The following is a 23,254-nucleotide window of genomic DNA, read 5'->3' on the forward strand; positions in this document are numbered from 1 at the left end:
GTATATAATATGTATAAATTAGAGAATTTATATATTTATCTATGTGAGAAAAATATATAGTGAAGAATTATTATATTCTGTCAAGAGCCAGGTAAACTTATATCTTTCCTAATCTGATTTTCACAAAAGATTACACAAGTGCAATTTCAGCTTCTCTGTTTTTGCATGCTCCATTTCCTCCTGTCACCCTCAAAAAGTTGTGGGAGTGAGTGAGGCGTATGAAGATGCTGCCAACTGCCTGTGGTTACTAACAAACTCCAAACCATGCGCCAACTGCAAGTCTCCAATTCAGAAGAATGAGGGCTGCAACCACATGCAATGTGCAAAGGTAAGAAAGACTCTTCATACAATTTGTTGTGAAACCATAATTCAGGCTGTGTATGTCATGTATATGTTGACATCCAAAACCTCTGAAATGTCATGCTGGAGATCTAATGGAGCTTGTTGCCAGAATTAGATAATTTGCAAATGGCAGGTTACATGTTTTTTACAAAATGTTTTGATATTTAGTGAAATCTGTTTGGCTGGTAGGTGAACACTGTAATGATCAAATTTTCATAAACACCTAAGAATTACTGGCAATACCATATGAAACTTAAAAGAAACAAATATAATTGATCGTTTAATCATCATTAATAGTGTAGAAGAGAAAGAACATTTTTAGTTGTCAGAAGATGAAACATTTTAAGGAATGGTAAGCTCTAATGAAGATTTTGCCTTACTGCATTTTTCTTTTGCATTATTTCTCTAACATAGCAACAAAACACAGAGGTTTAAATGGAAACCTGTAAACAGGAATTAATCAGTAGGAATGAAAACACAGCAAAGAATAATTCCAAAAGAAACTTACTGGTGACAGCAGCCAATGAATTAGTCATGAGTTTGCACTATGGTACCAAAACAGATTTTTTTTTTTTTTTTTTGACATGAGTTCAGTATCATTTGAGAATGCCGTTTTCTCAAATTAGGTAAAAGCAGCATATTTAGAATACTGTTTCTTTATGTCAGATATATTTTATATAACTACAGCTAATACCTCTTTGAGGAGCATCATTAAAAATATAGCACACACTTGACATAGTTGGCGTCCAATAAAAAGCTAAGAGATTTAGAAAATAATTCTCTGTTTTTCTATAAATGTGTTAGTGTCTCTCCATTGCTATGCAGATCCCATTTTCTTTATGTTATCATAACACATTCTCTGTCTGTCTGTAATACAAATTGAAAGTTGGGGCTTTTTTGGTGTCTTTGCTTTTGTCTGTGGCCACAGAGAACAGATTCTCCTCCACTTTGATTTATGCCAAGTTTGCTGTTTGGGGTTTTTTTTTTTCTTAAATTATTTTTAAAAGAGGTCATAAATTCCATAGTGCTAAAAGCTGTAAAAGGTATGTTTGTTGCAGTTGTTGCCGCTGAGCTCATCTCAATCGAATTAAAGTAATGGCTTCAGGCTAGAGAAGACTTTGGCCATTGAACACTGTTGAATGTAGGTAATATAATTCAGTACCATTCTGAGGCAGTGGCTGACAACCACAGTTCTCTTTTCTTCTTTTATGCTGAACCTTATAAACTGCTTAAACTGTCCTTAAAACCGTCAGATTCCTTTTGTGGTGGAGAAGCCTCTGCAAACAGAAGCTGCCTCCCCTCAGCCTAGTGAGGAAGGAGAGGAAGGGTGTTCTCGAGCTCATTGCAGGGCTCAGACACAAGGTGTAGCGGACACTTCACTTGTCTCTTCCTCCACTGAAGTAACCGTCTGTGACAGAGCTTCTGCCTTGGCTGCAGTAAGGTCTGCTCAGGCCTGCTACATGGTGAGCTACAACTGCCTCTTAGCACCTAGCGTGTACCTTGGTGTAGAGGAGGATAACCTCTAATCATAAAATCGCATTTCTGTACTTAGGCAGGCATCATACTGTTTTATGAGCCTAGTTTCTAAGGAGACAAGGCTTAGGCAGTCCTGTTCTCTCACTCCCCTACCTGTAGTAGTTTTTTAACCTTCTGGGTACTTTGAACGAGATACGAAGGCACAGGAGGGGTTCATGGATATTAAATTACTGCAAGTTTCATGCAACTTGGTAGGTATGGTGCAGAGACTTAATTTGTACTGCCACCAAGAGAGAGGCTGAAATACCTACTCAGCAGTTACCTGCTCGCCAATTACCTCTTCTGCTTGGCTCAGATGGTGGCCAGGCAGCAGATGTGATTTGTTAAGCTTACGCAGTGCTGCTGCATGGCTAGGTGATCATGAAGACACAGAAAGCAGAGCTTAGGATTTTGGGAGATTTGGGTACACAGATTATTTGATTTTGAATGTTTAATAAGAGTGAGGTGTTGGAGGAGGGTCTGGGAACACCATGTGAATCTTGGGTTAATGAAGAGGCTTTTGGAGATGTGAGAGATTAGAAAATATACATGGCAGAGTGGTCGTGGATATTTTGAGAGAAGTTGGATTGTTGCAGTAGGACTGCATACACATAAACTACTAGGAAATCAAACTGTATAAGTTCTGTTGCTTGTGGAGCAACTTGCTTCATACCGTTTTTTGCAAATTTTGTAGTGATTTTTTCTTGTAGTGAATATGAATGGGTTTGAATGATAGGCAAATGATGCAGGGATACACACTTAACATGTTTGTACTACAATTATTCCTATACTTCATTCTCAGCACTCACCTTACCATTTTGTATAAACAAGCAGCTTAAAAAAATCTGCAAGAACAAAGAAGGTGCAGCACAGTAACAAGAAGACATACACTAGTCTGCATTGCTTTTTAGAAGAAAATCAGCACCACTGGTGAGACAAAATTAGCAAAAGTACAATGCAAGAATTAGATTTCATTTCTTCTTGTAATATGTCTAATTGATTGTATAAAACAACTACTGATAAACACATCTGGTATGGACTAGGTGTACCTGGAAAGGTTAAAACTTATCAAAGAGAGAAAAAATATTATTTAATTTATCAAATTCCAATAATAATATTAATGGCTTCGTATTAATTAATGTAAATTTTTGTTTCATTTTTTCGTGATTTTTCTTTGCTTGTTTGTAAAACAGATAAAATAAACAGAATTCACCAAGTTGTTGTCTTTTGCCCATCCATTCATAAATAGCTTCCAATTATTTTGAAAAAAACTAGGAGATAACTCAGTGCTGAGTTGATAATATTTAATATAGTTTGAGCTTCGCTGATGCAGAGAAGCCTGAATAAGTCAGGTCTTGTAAGGTGTTACCTATTTCGAAAGCTCTCTACTCAGTCAATGAAGAAAAGGCTCACCTTGATGTAATCACTCTTCTGTGTTCTGGTTTCTTCTCTCTTGCCTTAGTAGTTATTAATACTTTGCGTCAGGAACACCACATGACAAAAATACCAGTAATCATGGGGTTTTTAATGATATTAGGAAGAAATTCACCCTTTCTTATAAGCAGTTTCTATGTCACTTAAAAAATTGGTCTTTTTTTTTAAATAATAGCAAAAAACCAGGCCTGATCAGCTGTATTTCTGATTTGATTTATTTCATCTGCTTAAAACTTGTAGATCCAACACAATCTTGTGATCCAAGGAACAAAAATTATGACTAATATGGTTTGATAACCCAGATCTTCTGTAGTAGGTAAAATAGGAATGAGGCTCCTCAGAAATTATTTTGACCATAAGCACACTCAGAATGATGTTAATTCAGTTGTTCAATAATGATGCATAACTGCAAATTTACAGTGTATCAGCTTCTTTTTGTTTTCTCCTTGTTCATTTTTTTTTCTGAAGTGCAAATATGATTTTTGCTGGATATGCTTAGAAGAATGGAAGAAGCACAGCTCTTCCACTGGAGGCTACTACAGATGCACTCGCTATGAGGTTATTCAACATGTAGAGGAACAGTCCAAGGAGATGACAGTAGAGGTAACAAATGAATGTGTGTGTTTGAAAAATAGCACTAAGGCTTAAATTTTCTATTTAGGATAAGTTTAATCAAAATTCTTCTAAAGCTGAGTTCTAAATGGAAAAATACAGCCTTAAATACATCAAAGAGACAGAAAGAAAACACTGCTTATTTGTAGATAGAAACATAAGATTTAGTTCTCCTTTTGGATTTGGTAACAACCACTGGTTAACTTAAGTCATTTTACTTCTCTGTGCCATGGTTTCTTTTTGTAGAATGAGTGTGCTGGTACTGTAATGAGCTGCTGTGCACTACAGAAGACGTGCCTTAATTCTGGCATTTGGAAAGTCTGCTTAAATAGTATGCACACACAGCATATCAACTATTTGGTTACAGTATACATTTGTTTCTTTACTTACATGGCACTCAGGATTGTGTACAATGCTTCATGTATAGTGGGAATGGAAACAGTTGGCTATGTAATCATATCTAATGGTGATTCCTGAATTAAGTCATGAGATTTATCTTGGTTTCTTCTGTTTCCCCATTATTTTCCAGGCCGAAAAGAAGCATAGAAGATTTCAAGAGCTTGATAGGTTTATGCACTATTACACAAGATTTAAGAACCATGAGCTTAGCTACCAGGTGTGGGTCAAGCCATTTTTATAGACTTTTATTTCTATTTTATTAATCCAAAAATAATTATCTTATTGTATTTTATTTATTTTCTTTTTCTAGTTGGAACAGCGCCTTCTAAAAACAGCGAAAGAAAAGATGGAGCAGTTGAGTAGGGCTCTCAGTGGAAGTAAGTATTTGCTGTGATCTGTGGATTTGATTTGAAATCAAATCAACTCTGTTATAGTTAAACCTTTGGGTTTTTTGGATAAAGCTCACATCAGTCTGCTGTGTGATGTGATTCCTCCAGTACTAGAATTTATAATTAGTGGACGAAAGCTAAATGTACAGTAAATCTTATCTATTCCAAAGACTCAAGGAAAAAGTAGCAATAGTAAGGGAGGAGCTAATATTCTGTGCTTCTTTCAGTAAGAACACTACACAGGCATTGAGAACCTGCTGCTGATTTGTTGCAAAATGTTTAACTGACATGCACTTAAATGTTATTATTTTGGAGGAAAACTCGTGTGCTAAAATAAATGCTGACATCAGCAGGAATATTTTCACAGTGATTGTTTCATCTTACAGCTGAGGGAGGCTGTCCAGATACCACATTCATTGAAGATGCAGTGCAAGAGCTTCTAAAAACTCGCCGCATTCTTAAGTGTTCTTATCCATATGGATTCTTTTTGGAGCCTAAAAGCACAAAGAAAGAAATATTTGAACTTATGCAGGTAATACATGCATATGTTTTGCTTTTCTAATGTTATTTTTTTTAATATTAATTTTCAGTGTCTTTTTGACATTTTTGTAGTGTAAAACTGATAAACCCATTTTGTATTTGTAACAAAGTTTGGAAAATTAGTGCATTTTTATCTCTGTGACAGAGTAGGTTTTAGTTCAATTTCAGAATGAATGAAAAACAACACTTTGCTGAAAAAGGAAGGGGATAGGGACAGATGGAAACAGAAAGAAATAAAATTATTTACTGTTAATCTGCTTTCTGAGGATAACATTTTAGCTTCAGTCTTCATCTCCTTCCCTAGCACCTCTTTCCTCTGTTTCCCTACTGGTTCTGACAAGTGGGTGGGGGCAAAACTGGGGGAGTCCCTTGGGGGCGGTGGCATCAGCATCAGGGGCTGCTGCCTCCTTTCCTTTCCTTTAGGGCCCCTGAAGATGTTCAGTATGTGTGAGTGGAGGGAAGCCCTGCTCCAAGCTGGAGGACAGCATTTAGGTCAGTAGGCTAGAAGGGCAGACGTTTTGGAATATTTAAGTGCTTCAAATGGTATTTCCAGGAAAATGGGTATAATTCTGCTTGGTGTTTATGGTGTAGAGCTCTGCCCCATTTTCATTTAATTGTAGCATAATTTTGTTCTGTATTTATTAACTATTGCAGACAGACCTAGAAATGGTCACTGAAGACCTTGCACAGAAAGTGAACAGGCCTTACCTTCGGACTCCTCGTCATAAAATCATCCGTGCCGCTTGTCTTGTGCAGCAGAAACGGCAAGAGTTCCTGGCCTCTGTGGCCCGTGGTGTTGCTCCTGCAGACTCACCGGAAGCACCCAGGCGCAGGTAATCCAAACAAAATCAGTGCAAGTCAGAAAAGTTCGTTGATAGCTGCTGAAATGGGTGAATCCACTGTCATTCTTTGACAGTGAGGTTAGGTGGAGCTGGTAAGTGTGGTGGTTGTAAATCATAAGGTAGTGACATTTTCTTGGACATCCGATCCTTGTGGATTTACAGCTTTTCATTAAGGAAAAATGTATCTGAGAATCACTGCTCTGTATGTTGCAGCCTAAATTGCTTCCCCATTATATTAATGCTTCCCCATATATTAAGTATTAGATGTTGTGGTTTCCATTTCACTTTTTTTCTTCAAGTTCATCACTAAATACCTGGTACACTCCAAAAATCTGTACGTATTTGCTAAAAATGTCAAGCAATTCTGGAATAGTCAACAATTTAATTGTATGGTTTGCTAAATGAATTTTGAGTAAGAATTAAAGCAGAAGACTTCTTAAGTTTAGAGAGTTACAGTTGCACTACTTTTTAGACGTTGATAGGTTTTGAAGCTCTGTAGGTTGTTCATACTGTGTTCGACTTCTAAACTTTATGGTGTATCTCTTAATTTTGTAGCTTTGCTGGTGGAACATGGGACTGGGAGTATTTAGGATTTGCATCCCCTGAGGTAAACTATTTCTTATTTTTCAACTTAGTTCTGCATATTCTAGAAACACAGGTATGATTGCAATCTGCATGAAGAGCTTCTTTATTTGATTCAAAGCATTTCAAGTTGGTTTAAGCTTACCATTTTATTTATTTCACAAAAGAAGGAAATATATGCGTAGCTAATTGTGCTATGACTCCGAACAATGCCTCTGACATGGCTACAGCTGTTACAGTGGCTTTAAACAAGCTATGTTGTATTCATCGTTTTCCAAGTGCATAACCAGTTTTAAAATTGTATATAAACTGGTGTTTATGTGCTGGGGAACCTTGAAGTAATAAATAAATGAAATTGTATAGATTATTTTTTAATGCAATATCAGCAGAATTTGACAATAGTCTAAGAAATTTCCATCCTTCTGTAATAATCCAACAAAAACATACAGGCATACACCTAAATATTGGTAGCCATTTGAAATGTTTATGTATTGAAGCAGGATGGAAATGGCATACTTAAATGTGATTAACTTTGTTTCTTAACCCAAGAATTAAAATTATAATTTTTTTAAGTGAATACTCCACTATCTATATATGGAAAAGAGTAAATAATTTTCAAGACTCTGCACTAAAATATGAGAAGCTTCCTATAAAGCTTTCCTTTATCATCCTAATTCTTATTTAATATTTTGAGAATATTAGATTAAAGCATTCAGTTAGGAAGGAAACTTCATTTCAATATTTCCTTGGTGCTTTTTTCTTTCTAGATAGTAATTTTAAAGCATCCTGGAAAACTCCCATGTACTTTTTCTATATATTTCCTTTGCTATTGTTGTTGGTGAGCATCACACTAGTGAGAAAATAGCTTGCTTCTCTACAAAAGATCAACTTGCTTCTCCTGTCTAGTTCCTCTTGTCCTTTCTTTTGAAATAATTCCACAGCTGATAATATCAAACTCATTGTGATGTTACTGTGTCACCAGTGGAAATGATTGTGGGAAAAATCTGATAAGAAATATGTTGAGAAGCTGTTTAGCAGTAGGTGCCATTGCAGTCGTGCTTAGATGATTGCTTTTGAGTTCTTGTGGTTTGCCTAAATGTGGCACTGTATGATGCAAGTTGGCTTCTTTGCTACGTACCTACCAAGGATACTTGCAACCACCTACGCTAAACGAATTTTGTAGAATTAATAATGGTCATCTTTGTTTATTTTAGTGAATTTCATTACAAATTTTTTTACATAGAGCTGTACTTTTACTGACAAGTAGTAGAATGTCTGTGTATACCAGATTATTACAAAAGCCAAAATTTTACTGGTTTTAGCAAGGAACACTGCTTGTAGTAGACCATTGTGTGAAACCATGATGTTCCTACCCAATAAATGAAAACTCCTTTTGTTCACATGTATAAAATTGTTCTAAGTAATCAGAAATAAAATTTTATCAGTAGTAATCAAGATGTCTTTGTAAAGGTTAAAAAGCAACCAAAAGTTAAACAGCTATTGGTAAAATCTATTATTTTATTGCAAACAGATAAAGAGATAAGATCAGATATGACTAATAAATCTTAGTGTCCAGTGGTCATTTCTCATTATTCCTTATCCAATTCATAGTTATATGATTATATATTTTTAAGATAGTTATATTGTTTCATATCAAGATTTGATTTTCTGTTGTTTGGGGTGGCACCTTCTATCTAGGAAATCCCTGAGATCCCTAAGAGCTGGAAGAATATTTTAGAGAACGATCACTTCATGTTTACCCTGTTTTTTATGCTGTTTCATAGAATCATAGAATGGTTTGGGTTGGAAGGGACCTTTAAAGGTCATGTAGTCCAACTTTGCTGCCATGGGCAGGGATACCTTTTACTAGACCAGGTTTCTCAAAGCCTCATCCAGCACCCTCATGGTCAAAAACTTCTTCCTTGTATCTGATCTAAATCTACCCTCTTTCAGCTTAAAACCATTACCCTTTGTCCTATCAGTACTTGCCCTTGTAAAAAGTCCCTCCCCATCTCTCCTGTAGGACCTTTTTAAGTACTGGCAGGCTGCTATAAGGTCTCCCTGGAGCCTTCTCTTCTCCAAGCTGAACAATCACAGCTCTCTCGGCCTGTCCTCCTCTGGGAAGTGCTCCAGCCCTCCAGCTCCTGATCATCTTCATGGCCCTCCTCTGGATTCGCTCCAAGAGGTCCATGTCCTTCTTCTTGGGGGCCCCAGACCTGGATGCAGTACTCCAGGTGGGGTCTCACAAGAGCAGAGTAGAGGGGAAGAATCACCTCCGTCAACCTCCTGGCCATGCTTCTTTCAGTGCAGCCCAGGACACGGTTGGCTTTCTGGGCTGCAAGCGCACATTGCTGGCTCATGTTGAGCTTCTCATCAACCAACACCCCCAAGTCCTTCTAACAAGCATCTACTACTAACGACTGTTGAAGACAGAATATTGGGCTAGACCTTTTGTCTGGTCCAGTACAGCTATTTTTATCTTTTTACAGTTTTCACGGATCTTCTTACATAGATAAAAATCTGCCCACACTGATCATTTTGTGACTATTATTTTTGGCTTACATATGTCATTATGCATAAGAACTTAGTCTGAAACACTTTATGGAAAGACAACATACCATCATAATACCAGCAAAATTAGTAAGATCATTGTGTAATAGAAATTGCACTTCTGTATTTAAATTTTAGATACTTTAGATGCTGAGATATTCTAGGATGAAGAGTTAGTGTAAGAAAGGAAAGCTAATGGTAATGTTATCTTTCCCAAATCATTTGGCCAAATGAAGCCTTCAGATTACAGATTTCCCAACCTGGGGCTTATGGAAGAAATTAGCAATATTCTTTTCCAAAGAGAAGAGCTAGTACCTGTGTGTATATTTTTATTGCCTTGTGTAAATGAATAACTGAGATTAACGAGATCTTACAAGAGATCTTACCTACACAGTCAGGTTCAGTGTCAGTTGTACTAACCAGAAATTATATCTGGAAATTTGCCTTCAAGCATAAAATTAGTCTCTTACTGTTAGGAAAGGTGTGGAAATCAAAGCATTTATTTCCAAGTATTGAGATAATTAACCTTTGGGATGTTAGCTTGATGTGGCCAAAAGTGAGTCTTTCCCAGAAATGTTATATAAGCTGTTTTTGCTAAATAGAATACACACAACATGAGGAATTACAGGCTGCAGGAGTTCAACTCTGTATAATATGGCTCATCAGCAGCTCAAGTTAGGCAAAAACAGAAGAAATTTGTAATTCATGGAATAAAAATCCATCAACAACTGTTCAGTAGAAGGATATCAGCTGTGGCTTAAGAATCTCCTGAGCCATGGTGTCCTGGAGGCTGGGAAAAGTATAACAAGTCCCACTGTATGTCTGTCAGCTTTCTATAGTTTTCCAAAGGTTGTTTTCTACTGGCCATTCCTGGCAAGAGGGACCCTGAGATAATCTATTGCTCAAATTCAGATTAATTGTTTTCATGTTCTAAAATCACTATATTTCTTAGAAGTGTGACAATATGTGTGTATATAAAGTTTGGCATCAAAGTTCCTAAACAAAAAATGTGTACTTTTAAAGGGAGATTGCAAGTATTAAAATGTCAGTAATACATCAAGTATTTTTCTTTGCTAATTCATTATTTTATAGATTTAGGATTACCTTGGATTTTTTTTAAGTTATTTATTTGAAGCATTGCATGATATAACTTGCAATTTATTTTTCTGAAAACAGGTGATTTTATAATAAACCTATAAAATCACACATTTTTTTATAAAAATGTGGTGCTTGTTACATCAGAAAAATATTACTGCATGCTGCCTTGTATTTTGTAACCTTTGGTTTATGCAGGAATATGCTGAATTTCAGTATCGGAGGAGGCATAGACAACGTCGACGTGGAGACATGCACAGTCTGATGAGTAATACCCCGGATCCTGATGACCCCAGTGAGAGTACATTAGGTATGTTTCTGCCTGGGCTGTTTTTTTTCTCTTCATACTTCAGAAATTGCTAGTAGTGCCTACAGTGTGTGTTCTTCTGTGGATGCACTTTAAAGAAGTTTCAAATACATTGCTCTGTTTTCCAGGATATAACATAAAGGCTTATTTTTGCATGTGATCTCCCCTAAGCCTTCTTTTTACAAGGCTGAGAGAACAAGGTTTCTTCAGCCTTGAGAAAATAATGCTTAAGAGAGACCTGATCACCATGTTCTGGTATTTAAAGGGTGGCTCCAAAGAAGATGGAGACTCCCTTTTGACAAGGAGTCACATGGAAAAGACCAGGGGTAAAGGGCACAAGCTACTCCTGGAGAGATTGTGATTGGACACAAGAGGAGAATTTTTCACAATGAGAACAGTCAGATGTTGGAATAATCTCCCCGGGGAAGTGGTGGATTTCCCAACACTGGACACTTTTAAGATTCAGCTGGACAGGGCACTGGGCCATCTTGTCTAGACCATGCTTTTGCCAAGAAAAGTTGGACCAGATGATCCTTGAGGTCCCTTCCAACCTCGTGTTCTATGATTCTGTGATGATTTTATGGAGTGTTGTTGACTTCATTGTGTCTGCTCCTCTTTTTAAAGAGAAATGCATTGATCTTCCCTTTAATGACTCCTCAGCTACATAGAGCAGGTTTGCTTTTCTGAAGAAATTTTGAAGAGCACGTACTTCATATGACAGTCCTATATGTATACCAGCTCTTTTGTGCCCATTTAAAGGAGGAGTTGTGCGTAAAGAGTGTAGAAGAGGGTTCCCCTGCTACAGGCTTGCTGGAAGATAATCGTAAGGCTGTATTCCAAAACTCTGCTCAAAAAGTCCTGTGTTGGCAAAGACAGCCAGGAAACAAGTCGGCATGGACTATGACTTCCAGCATGCCGCTTTTCTAAGCAGTGCTACAGCTCGTAGCACAGTCGCTTAAGGTCACTGTAACTTGGCTGTCTGGGCTGTCTTCATTCTGCCAGCAGCTTTTGCAAAGGTACAAAAATAGGTTGAATCCAAATCATGCTGTGACGCTGTTTCATCAGAGCTGCCAGTTGTGTTCTTGGTCTCTAAGCCATGCTGCACAAACTCTTATCTCCACGTCTCATGACCTTAAGTCCTATACTATACATAGCTTGTCCTTTAAAAACAAAAGGAGAAATCCTTTATTGGGAAGAAGTAAACAAATGTATTCCTTATTTTAGAAACAGTAAAAATAATTTTGGTGAGCTTTGATCCTTCCCTATTACAAGTAAAATATAAGACTATCCTGTTAGTCTGAGGACTAGAATTTGACTGAATACTTTGATATGGTAGTGATGACCAGTGCATACTGTTAAAGCATGCAAGAGAGAATTAGTTTGTCTCACCTAATTTCATTTTGAGTTTTGAAGTGGAAAATTCCGTTTTCCAAAGTCAAGAGAGTTAAATTTATTTTTATTACAGAGCATTTTTTCTGAAAACAACATTTTACTTCTATTCTTTTTGTTGTCTGTTTTAAGAAAACAGCAATGTCAGTGATTGCTGAGGTATACACTAACAACTCTGCTCTTAATTGTGCTTCAATGTTATCGTAAAAATTAATGTAATGTTAACATTACAGCTGAGTTGGTGTCTTTGAAAGAGAAATGGGCAAACTTTAGTTGTAATCCACCTGTAAATGCATTCTGTATTGTGTCCATGTCCAGTATTTTTCAGAACTTCCCATGAATCATGTATGTGCCTTAGAAGCACTTTGCCCCTCCTGCCAATGGGCTCATGCTCCTGATGGCATACCCCCTCCTTTCAAAGAGAAGAAGGATACTGAGAGCAGAAAGGCACAAATGAACCAGGCAGTCACTCCTAAAACAGTGGGACTGGTGTTTTGCCACTGTGTGAGAGTTGGTGTGGAAGGACTGTTATGGATTGTTTCATTCAGAGTGAATAAAGGCGTAAAATTACACATCTGGAATCCAAAAGGAAGGAAGAGATTCTGTCAGTAAATAATAGTGGAGAAGGCTTCCTCACTGGTTCTTCAACCATTTTTGTTTCAATTGCCCAAACAGACACTCAGGAAGGTGGCAGTAGTAGAAGACATGGCACCTCCATGGTGAGTTCAGCTTCTATGGGTATTCTGCACAGCTCTTCGCTTCATGACTATACCCCTGTCAGTCACTCTGAAAACCAGGATTCTCTTCAGGTATCTCCCCTAATCTCTTTTCCATTCTCTCTGCTTGGCTTGCCTTCCTCTGTTCTGCTTTTCTGTGTCATTTTGTCTCTCTGCAAATTTTCTGAATTCTTCAATGAGAAAGGGAGAATCTAGGACAACAAATTACACATTCACACTGGTAAGAATTGCTGAACAATCACTGATGCAACAATAGTCACCTTTTAAATTCTGTTGTCAACTATGTCAGTAAAAATTGATTCTGATAAATGACATGTGGGAATAATGAATGAATTTCAGATTTGAGGCTAACTTCCTTTTAATCCAAATGTAACAAGATTAAAGTTTTATTCTGAAAGCAACCTTGTGTATTTCCACAGGCTCTGAGTTCTTTGGATGAAGATGACCCAAACATCCTGCTAGCTATTCAGTTGTCATTACAAGAATCTGGCTTGGCCATAGATGAAGAGACTAGAGACTTTCTAAATAATGAGGCATCTTTAGGAGCAATAGGTACCTCTTTGCCCACAAGATTGGACTCTGCTCCCATAAGTATAGATAACCCAAGAGGTGCTTTGAGCAGCTCTGAGCTGTTAGAACTTGGTGACAGTCTGATGAGAATAGGTGCAGGCAATGATCCTTTTTCAGCTGATCGTCTTCATTCACACCCCTGCAGTGAGACAAGAAGTGGATTATACTCAACATCTAGTGATGCCGATTCCAGCAGTCAAGATCCCAATACTAATGAAAATCTACTTGGAAATATTATGGCCTGGTTTCATGACATGAACCCACAGAGTATTGCTCTGATCCCATCGACAAGTACAGAAACAGATGAGGATTCACAGCAACTCAGTACTGAAGATGGGTCTGCAGGGCAACAAAATCTTACAGACACAGGGCTGGAGCCTCAGGAAGAGCATGCACTGTTTGAGGAAGCACTCAAAAACGAAGGCAGAGGAACCCAAACAGAAGAAAGCACTTCTGAAGAAAACATTATTCCAGGTGAAACGGTATCACAAAACGGTGATAATAACAGGGAGGTAACAAGCACCCTGGATGCTTCAGGAAATGCTTCAAGTCAGACTCCTCAAACCTCAAGTGAATGGATTGAACGTGTGCATCTGGTATGAATAAAAACTAAATCTGGAGTAAATGAATGGAGGTAACAGATGGTACAGTATGTGGAGTAAGCATTATGGAAGCTTTGATCCACATAATTACAGCTCAGTTGTAACCACTGACATAACAATGGATATTTAGGAGTTCTCTTGAATTGCAGTTCTTTATAATAATGTGAACCTTTCAAGGAATATCCTTTGCTTTTAATTAGGTAGTACTTGCCTTCTTGCTCTCAAGAAAAAGGAATAAGTAAGTTGTATTCCACATTCCTAATACAATGCAGCATCTGTTTAGCCTTAGGTTGATGATCCTTAACTTGAAAGTACAGATTAAAGGCTCACACTGATTATTTTGGTTGTTTTTCCTAAGAAATAGTTTATTCCATTTTTTTGAACTCATTCTTTCACCAAAATAACCTTTAGCAATTCATTTACCTTTTGTTTTTGTTTTCCATAACTTTTCCTTACTCATTTTTCATTTTTGTTAGCAGTGTGAACAGAGGTATTCAGTGCTTCTCTTTAGTACTGCTCCAGGAACAAGTTTTAGGGGATGTTCTTTCCCATTAAAATCAAAGATTTTTTCATGTCTATTTACAGTCCGAATGTGCCAAACTGTGAATAGTTAGCTGGCAGTAGCCTAATGAAACAGTGCAGTGTTACTCTATCAAACTAACCCACAATTCTTAGCAGTGAAAGAAAACACTGGGTAGCATTGCTTCTCTAAATTTAACTGGCATGTGTTGCCGTGGTGACTGCATTTAATTAAATGTAGCCTATATCTTAAGTTAATAAAACCTAATGCTGCTGTTAAACAGTTATTTTAAATATTAAAATACAGTGAGCTAGCAACAGCTATGCTGTATTTTAAGAGACACTTTAATGGAAGTGCAATCATAGTTCTTTGTTTTCATAATTCTACAAAGCATTCTATGCACTGATAGTGCAATTACTTTTAATGATAACATTTTATAAAAATATAGGAATACAGAATTTTCATAGATTAGCCAGTCCCACAAAATGTTCAGATAACACATTCTGCTCAACATGTTACGGTGCCTTTGCCTAACCCAACTGGATAGTTGCCACAGTTAAACAAGTAATTCAAATTCAGTGTCTGTTCTGGAGTAACTATGCTATTAATTGCAAAGACCTCCATAAAACCACCCATGGCCTTGCCTTTACAGTAAATAACTAAATGTTCAGTCAGTGTTTTTGCATAAACAAAACACTGCTAGGTATTTGTTCAATTGCACAATATTCATTTGCTGTGTGATTACTGTTCAGTGTTAAAAAAAAAAAAAAAAAAACACAAAACCCCCTCTTCCTAGTTGTTGTACCGTGAAAAAAAAAAAAAAAATTATTTTAGATTTGGTTAAAAGCATCAATCTACAGTTAGTGAGATACAATGGTACAGTATGTAATTACAACTAGAGTAAGTTGTTGAAATGGCTGTTTTAATTACACATAATCAAAACTTGTCATAACATGAGCAAACTACATACACTCTATTTTAAGTTTTGCTTAACTGTTACCAGAGACTTGTTGATATGATATAAAAGTTTATTACTACTGAGTGTGTATAGGCAAGTGTCATGATAGCAAAGTTTATGTATTGATTACTGTGAGTTCAAGTGAGTGTTTTGGTAACTGATTCATGCAAATCCAGCTTTTGAACCTTGCAGTCACAAGGTTCATATTAGTAAAACTAAGAATATTTTACCCTTACCCTATAAAAACCTAGTTCATTTTGCAAGCATCTTTAGAGTGCATGCAATGGAATAATCTCAAATCATTTTCCAGTTCTTCTTCTAGCCACTCTACTCCTAACATAATCATAAACCTTTGGACATCTTTGACAAATACCTATTTGAAATTGTTCTACGGTATAAAATCCTTCAACTAAAACAGTTCTTCATGAACTATCATAATTAATCGGTCTGAAAGTTGTTTAGCTCGCATAGCTTCCTTGAATTGTAATTTCTTAATAGAAAGATTCTCACAAAAAGATGATGTATTGCATTGAGATGTCTTGCAAAGTTACAGTAAGATATGTAAGAGTGCTCTCTGTGAAGACAGTGAAGTTTGTGGGTTCTGGTTTTTTGTAATTTGATTAGGTTGTGCAGTATATCCATTGTTTCCGTGTTACTCTTATGAGCATGAAATTAGCCTATTAAATTTGTATTTTCTTGGTACTTATTTTAACACCATAGTCATTGACTTTACAATTCAAAAATAAAGTTTGGCAAGACTATTTTGTAAACCTGTTAATTTTATAATGTAAAAAAATTACTCTAACCTTGAATTGTTATTTGCACTTTCATAGTCTATACTTGATACATTCCCACTTTATATACAAGTAGGATACTACAACCATGTAGATGTTTGGCCAAATGAATGCTGTTAATAATATGTAAAATTCTTTGATTAAACATTTATTACTTAAACTAATTCCGTTCTGCCTCATTACATCTTAGACTTAAAGTAGCAGATTCTTAAGACTAATGACAGACATTTTTAGGATATGTTCAGTCCTGTGCCAGGGTAGCTGGGGACCATATAGTAAATTGAATGTTTTGATTTGTAAATATAAGGTACCTATATTTATTAAGCTTTGAAAACAAAATCTAAAATGGACAATTTTGTATTAATTGGTACAGCCATATTGCGCACTTGTTCTTTATGAAGAGTGATGCCTTGTCATTACAACTAGTGGTGCTAAAGAGAGTGGTGGGGACTAATTTTTGAGGAGGATCCTGTTGAATGGTGTTACTTAAGTGACACTTAATATCCAGTCTCCATTTTTACCAGGAAATTCCAGACAGCCTCTGTTACATTAACAGGCAGTAAAATATTCTGTTCATTGTTACAGTAATTTAATTAGCTTCTTCCAACAAGCATGCCAAGATGCTGGAGACCTTCTAAAATCTAATGTACGAAGTTGGATTAGTCATTGCAAGGTACTCACCATCACCTGCTGCTGTGGTGTCGCTGTATATGCTGCAATTAGCAAGTACTGAGTTTTACTAAGATGGTGAGTATCACAAGAGAGATTTTTGGGTTTATGGCAGCTAGAACATACTAATAGATACACAAATTTAAAACATACTTTCTGAAGTGTTTAAAATCACAACAATATGCTTCAAAATCAGACACCCCCACAGCCCAGTTTCAGAGATCTGTTTATCAAGGCCAATGTCACCATTGCCTTTTCCCCCTTCTCTTCCCCTCTCCCAGCACACCCAAGGCTGGTAAGGATGGACGCCAAACATTGATACAATGATAGCTAGCTTCTTTACTAAAAATTGACTAGACAATCTACTCAGAATTAGATAATATACTGATTATTGTCCAATATACTGATTATTGTCCTTATTACTCTTCTGGAGATCAGCCAGCTATGGAAACTTGAAAGATGTAGCAAAGCCAGTGATGATGCAAGACTGAGTGTCATTTTTTCCATCTTATCATTTTAACTGAAGAGTAAAGCACAAGATGTGCATCAAAATGAGGAGATGGATCCCTTGTAAATATTGCATGAAGCTTCATTTGCTGTCAGTCTTTGTATGAGGTCAAATAAATGAATGAAGGCTTGGCTTGCTGCAATTATATGCTTTCATTCCCCTTCAAAAATATGCAAGTGCAGAATTTATACTACTCGCCAAATATATGACCACATCAAACAATTTAAGTAGCTCATAAAAAATTTCTAAAAATAGAAGAATGGAGTAATGGAAAAATGTTTCCTAAGTTAACTGCAAAGCCCTTTTTTCCTCAACTCTTCATAATAGCTAAGGTTACATCTCGCCAACAAAATGTTGAAGTTAATTGTTAAAAGGATGATGTTGTTTTAAAATTCTACATTTCTTTACAGAAATCCTTTCTGCAGTGAAATACAAACTTGAGGAGGTGTTTTGCATATATTTTTTCTTTTTAGGTCATTTGCATGAATATGCAGATAAATGGAATATAAACAAGAAAATATTTAATGTATCTAGATAGATGTTCAGTAGTGCAAGTATATAATACGCAGGATTCAGATTATAGTGCTATTTTCATCCAAGCATAAGTGTCATATCCACCACAGGATACTGGAAAAAAGATGGGTAATTTTGTCTTGGGGTTTTTACATAAGAATTGTTCACTATGTAACAATTATTTACCTTTACATAAGTGATTTTAAGAAGTATTTATCAGTTTGTGAACCCAGGTGTTTTTTTGTGAGTAACAGTGAACATAACTATGCACATTATTCATCTCTGCTTTTGGGCCACTGCACCTTCTGCTCTAATTATCAGATCAATTTTATTTATAAAAATCTCTTTGAAAAAAAAAAGTCAGACTCAGAGGCTAGCATTTTTACAGTGCAAATGTCACAGTCAGTCTTGCTGTCCACATTTTTTAGCATGGCAGTCCATGTAGTCAACATCATCATCTTTAGGGATGCAAACTACAATGTCATGTTAATTAGCCAGACAAAATTCACTAATGCAATTACAAAGAACACTAGAATTTCCACATTATAGCAGAAACCTTTACATTCAGCAATTTAAAAAAAAAAAAATCTTATTTTGAAATTGGTTGTCTTTATTTCCTGTTCAGGCATTGGAGTTTGAAGCCCTCCTTCTGACCATGTGCTTCGGGACATGGTCTAGTGAGTTAGGTGGTGTTGGGTTGATGGTTGGACTTGATGATCCATGAGGTCTTTTCCAACCTTAATGGTTCTATGATTCTGTGATGTCTTTACATATAATTCAGCAGCAGGCACCCATTGAAAATTCCAGTTGTGTGTTTTGGAGCACACACAGAATATGCATGTGTGCTTTTTAGAATCAGTGTTGACTTGCATCTGTCATACTGGGTTATAGTGGAGACATGAAAACATTCTATAACAAAAAACATACATAAAGAAAATTAACTTTCTTAGTCACAGTTAACAGCAGTGCCTGCTTTTGTCACTAGTGCAAAGAGAGATAATCCCAAAGTCACAAGCGAGGTTGTGCCCAAGGAGCATGTATTTCATCAGCATTGTAAAGGCTAAAAGACAAGCCTAAAGTATTTTCAGTGGCATGCAGTTAGCTGGGAACACTAGTTCAAATTCTGTCCAAAGACCTACCTTAAAACTGCTCCAAGCATTAGATCTGTAAGAACTGTCTCAAATGAAGCAGAAACAGTAACTTGTAAAAATAATCTAAGCAGCAAGCCTGTGCTACAGGATCTCTATTTGCCAGAAGAAACAATAGCAAAAAACTGTCAACTGTTACAAAAATAAGTCCTGAGAGCCTGAACTGACAAAACATGACAAGTGCAAAAATACCAACTTTTGTTAAAAGGTGTATTTTTGCTGTTCTTTTATCACAGAAACATTTTACAGTACATATGAAGTAGTTTGACAGACAGCTGTAACATGCTTTAAAAGAACAAAGTACTTGTGGTCAATGATATGTTATCTCTGCCATTGCCTGCCCTAGCCACCTGCCATGGGGCCAAAAAGCAAAGACCTCACAAAATCTGGGGTTAGTTCTTGGCTCTACCACACTTAAATGAGTAATTAATACCCAGAATTTGCAAAGATAGAAGTATGCTAATTATGCAAGTAATAATACATTTCAAGAATAGCATCATTTTTAGCTATGAAAATAAAACCTGCTTTTCTCACAAGAGACCTAATAAGCACAGAACCTTAGTACAGGACCATGTGGAAATGCAAAGTGGCCCAGTCAGTCAGATTCATACCAAATTACATGCATTTACAACAAAAATATTTCTGGAGAAGGACTCCAGGTGCATCCTCTGCAACTGAGTATGGAACAGTGACACACAGAACATTAGAAAAAAGGATTCTTCAGATGTGAGCCAGCAGACTATAGGATAGCAGTAGGAAGCTAAGAGGAAGCAATGCAGTTAAATCCACTGCAGAACAATTTGACTACTTGTGGAGAGATGCGCAGAGTCTGTGTGGATGTGCATCACTTCCACTGAATACCCAACATCCTCCCCAGAAGCTCCCAAGAAGAAACGATTCTGTGCTGACAGCCAGTGTGTCACTAACATTCATGCTTCCGCGCCCCAGGTGAAGTCAAGATTTTGTTTTCTACACTTCCCTGTCCTGTCTATTTATGTTTGAAGTCCCTCAGAGCAGGGATGTGTTCTGATGACTCCAAAGAGCTTAGCCAAGAGCATCTCTTTCTTTTATTAAGGCAAAAATAAAGTGGAAATATGCATTAATTGGAAGAAAATATGTTTACTCCCCAGCTTTAGCTGAGCTTACACCATGCAAAATCCCTTGGCTAAATCGGGCATTTCTGTGATGGGTTTACCCTTGGCTGAGAGCCAACCCTACACAAACTGCTCTCTCACTTCCTCCCCCCCCCACCTTGGGGTTGGGGGGAGAGAATTAAAGGGTTAAAGGGAAGGAAGACTCGTGGGTTGAGATAAGAACACTTTAATAACTAAACTGCAATAATATTGAAAATAATAGTATATACAAATATACAAATGAGTGATACACAGTGATACTCTCACCACCCGATGACCAAGGTTCAGCCTGTTCCTGGCTAATGATCCCGGAGCAGGGAGAGTCCCGAAACCACACTCCCAGAAGGGAGATAACAGCCCAAGCGTCCCAGACCGAGAGCTGACCAAGGGAGGGAGAAGGCCTTGGGAGAGGGACCATCCCAAGAGAGAGGCAACCTGGAAAGAGCTGACCCGGAGCAAGAAGGGGGATCCAGAACAAAAAGGGCCGATCTTCCAGAGGGCCCTCACCTATATACTGGGCATGACGTGTATGTTATGGAATAGATTATTGGCCACTTTGGGTCTCAATCCCAAACCTAAGACCAAATCCTAGGCTAGCAACTGGGGCTGTGCTCCCTCTTGCACCTGGAGACATTGGCCCAGCAGAGAAGCTGAAATGACCTTGACTGTCCTGACAACAACTATAAACATCACTGTTAGCAGCTTGCTTCTGAGCACAAATCCAAAATACAGCCTCTTGCTAGCTACTATGAAGAAAGTTAACTGTTTCAGCTGAACCCAGGACAATTTCTAGTTCCACTCAGGCCAGTCTTAACAGTTGCATTTCAACCCCCTTCAGCTTCAGAGAGAGTCTGGTTCTATCAAGGAGAATCAGGAAACTGTAGAGGATGCTCAAAATTTAGGATCAACATTGTCTAACTTGGGATCCTCTAGAGAGGAACCTAGAGAGGGGTGCTTTTAAGAAGTTCTGAGCCTCTGTCCCCTGCTACCCATAACTACCAGGTATTGAGCAACTCCCAAATCAGAATTTCAGCTATTGCCTACGTAAAGAATTGTAACCAAAAAGTTGACCCATACTAATTTTATTGGATGTATGTAAAATAAAAGAGATGTGGTTTTCAATTTTTGCCAAAAATAACCTAACCACTGCTCTCCATGTCAGCTTCCAGGCCAAGTAGGGAGTGATCAAACAGCACTGACAGCAACTCCTGCCTCTCCATCATGGTAACTCTACTGGCCTTTCACAAGGCCAACAGGATAATCATACTAAGTGCACTGTAAACCCAAGGTGTCATTTATCTGAGGTTCCATTGAAATGAGTCATTAATGAAGCTGCACTTTGTCAAGAAATACTGAATTAAAACTCTTTTCTGACAACATTACATAAATATGGTTGGCTAAAACCCACTGAATTAGGTTAAATTATCACGTCAAATTATGTTTCATAAAGTTTGAGCATTTTTTAAATGAGTTATTATTTAAAAGTGGAAGAAAAAATCACAGGGGAGAAGTTATCAGAACAATATACAGTAGTATATTTAATTTGAATATACAGATATATGTAAAACAGATGCATCCTACATTTGTGTCAGAAGAGGAAAAGACTCAGCAGCATTGTTTTGGAAAGACCAGAAGGGAAGAAGCTGGGAGTGAGGAAGATAATAAAAAGTCTACAGTAAAACTGAAATTGAAAAAACACAACTATTTCCAAATATAGTTGTTATCCATTAACACTGTATCTTACCAAATTCATAGAATTAAAACCTTCACAAAGTATTAGGTAGTTACCTGGACAGAAATGGACATGATCACTCATTTCTACCCCATTTCTACGCAGACCAATGCTGCTATGCCAACGCAACAGCGCTGGGGGGGACGCAGCAGTGGAGAACTTCCAAGGGCAGCTGGGGAGGAAAGCAGGCAGAAGCTGCAAGAGAAGCAGTGGGAAGAGTTTAAAGGTCTCTGTGAGATCACTGATCTGCCAGATAATCACATAAAACTACAGAGGAATGGATTAAAGAGGCAGAGGGGAAAAAAAACCACAAAACAAACTACAAAACCAAAAAACCCAAGAACTATGAACAGTTTGAAAGAAGATGAAGATAAAATAGGATTTAAATCAAAACACAGAAATTAATTTGGCACCTGAGACAAGTAAGTCAAAGCTAGTGTGAAAGAAGGAGTGCAAGAGGTTAAGTGAGTCAATACCAACCCAGAAAAGCCACAAGGACAGTAACAACCGGCACTGCACACTGCATGCAAGTGGAGCATCTGTAAACAGACCACTGCAAATTATGTCTATTAATTTTCCAATCGTTACCATAATACCGTTGAACGGAATAGCCTCTATTTTACATAAAACCATAATTTTATTTTAGCAGGATCATTTCCCTCTATGTAGAAAATCTTATTAAAGAAGAAAATGATTTACTCTTTGTCTCCACCTAGAACAAGATAAAAAGAAATCAACCTACCTTGTGCCAAAGGTTTAAGCAAAACCTAAGCATAAAGGATGACAGCTAAGTATGGGAACTAAGAGGCTATAGATCTGTGTGTGTGAGTAGGCATTTCTTTCTTAACATCAGACTAGAGAACCATCTATAAGGGATGGCTGGGGGCCATGTGAGTTGCACCAAGGTGAGGAACCACTGTTAGATCTGTGGTTCCCGCATTTAGCTGGCACAGCTTCACAAAGACATTCCCCAGCCTTTTACATCATTTGGTATGTGGCCGAGGGTCCACGCAAAAGGGACTGTCGGCTTAACGAAGACCACAGCTGGTGTATGTTGAGGGTGAGCTTCACAGTCGCTATTCTCCTGAATCAGGACTATTTGAGTCTCTCTCTTGTCCTCTGGTTTTCCGGTGAGCAGGAAAGATGGCATCTGCCCATCTCCAGACGAGCGAGCAGGGACCGGGGGCGGCTCCTGTGCTTGGCTGCCCCCACCGGCTCTCCCCGTTGGCTGCCACTGGCTCTGTCAGGGTGGCAGGGACACTCACTGCTCTCTCTGTCACCGTTTTGCTGAGGCAGGAGATGTGCCCTGCTCAGAACAGGGACTGTCTCTCTTTGGGGACCAAGAGCCAAAACTGCCATTTCTGAGAGAAACAG

General features: G+C 37.6%; 1 protein-coding gene across 1 annotated transcript in view; it reads left to right on the forward strand.

Moving 5' to 3' along the window:
* Positions 1 to 15,526, forward strand: part of ANKIB1 (ankyrin repeat and IBR domain containing 1) — a 45,569-nt gene extending 30,043 nt beyond the window's left edge. Inside the window, 10 exon segments of the mRNA XM_010072523.1 lie at positions 198 to 328; positions 3,760 to 3,894; positions 4,433 to 4,519; positions 4,613 to 4,679; positions 5,078 to 5,223; positions 5,886 to 6,064; positions 6,629 to 6,680; positions 10,499 to 10,610; positions 12,672 to 12,805; positions 13,153 to 15,526. Of these exon segments, the coding sequence (XP_010070825.1) occupies positions 198 to 328; positions 3,760 to 3,894; positions 4,433 to 4,519; positions 4,613 to 4,679; positions 5,078 to 5,223; positions 5,886 to 6,064; positions 6,629 to 6,680; positions 10,499 to 10,610; positions 12,672 to 12,805; positions 13,153 to 13,905 (1,796 nt within the window). The 3' untranslated portion in view covers positions 13,906 to 15,526.
* The last annotated feature ends 7,728 nt before the right edge of the window (positions 15,527 to 23,254 follow it).

Source organism: Pterocles gutturalis, unplaced genomic scaffold, assembly GCF_000699245.1.
Source record: "Pterocles gutturalis isolate BGI_N339 unplaced genomic scaffold, ASM69924v1 scaffold13767, whole genome shotgun sequence".
NCBI classification, from domain to species: domain Eukaryota; kingdom Metazoa; phylum Chordata; class Aves; order Pterocliformes; family Pteroclidae; genus Pterocles; species Pterocles gutturalis.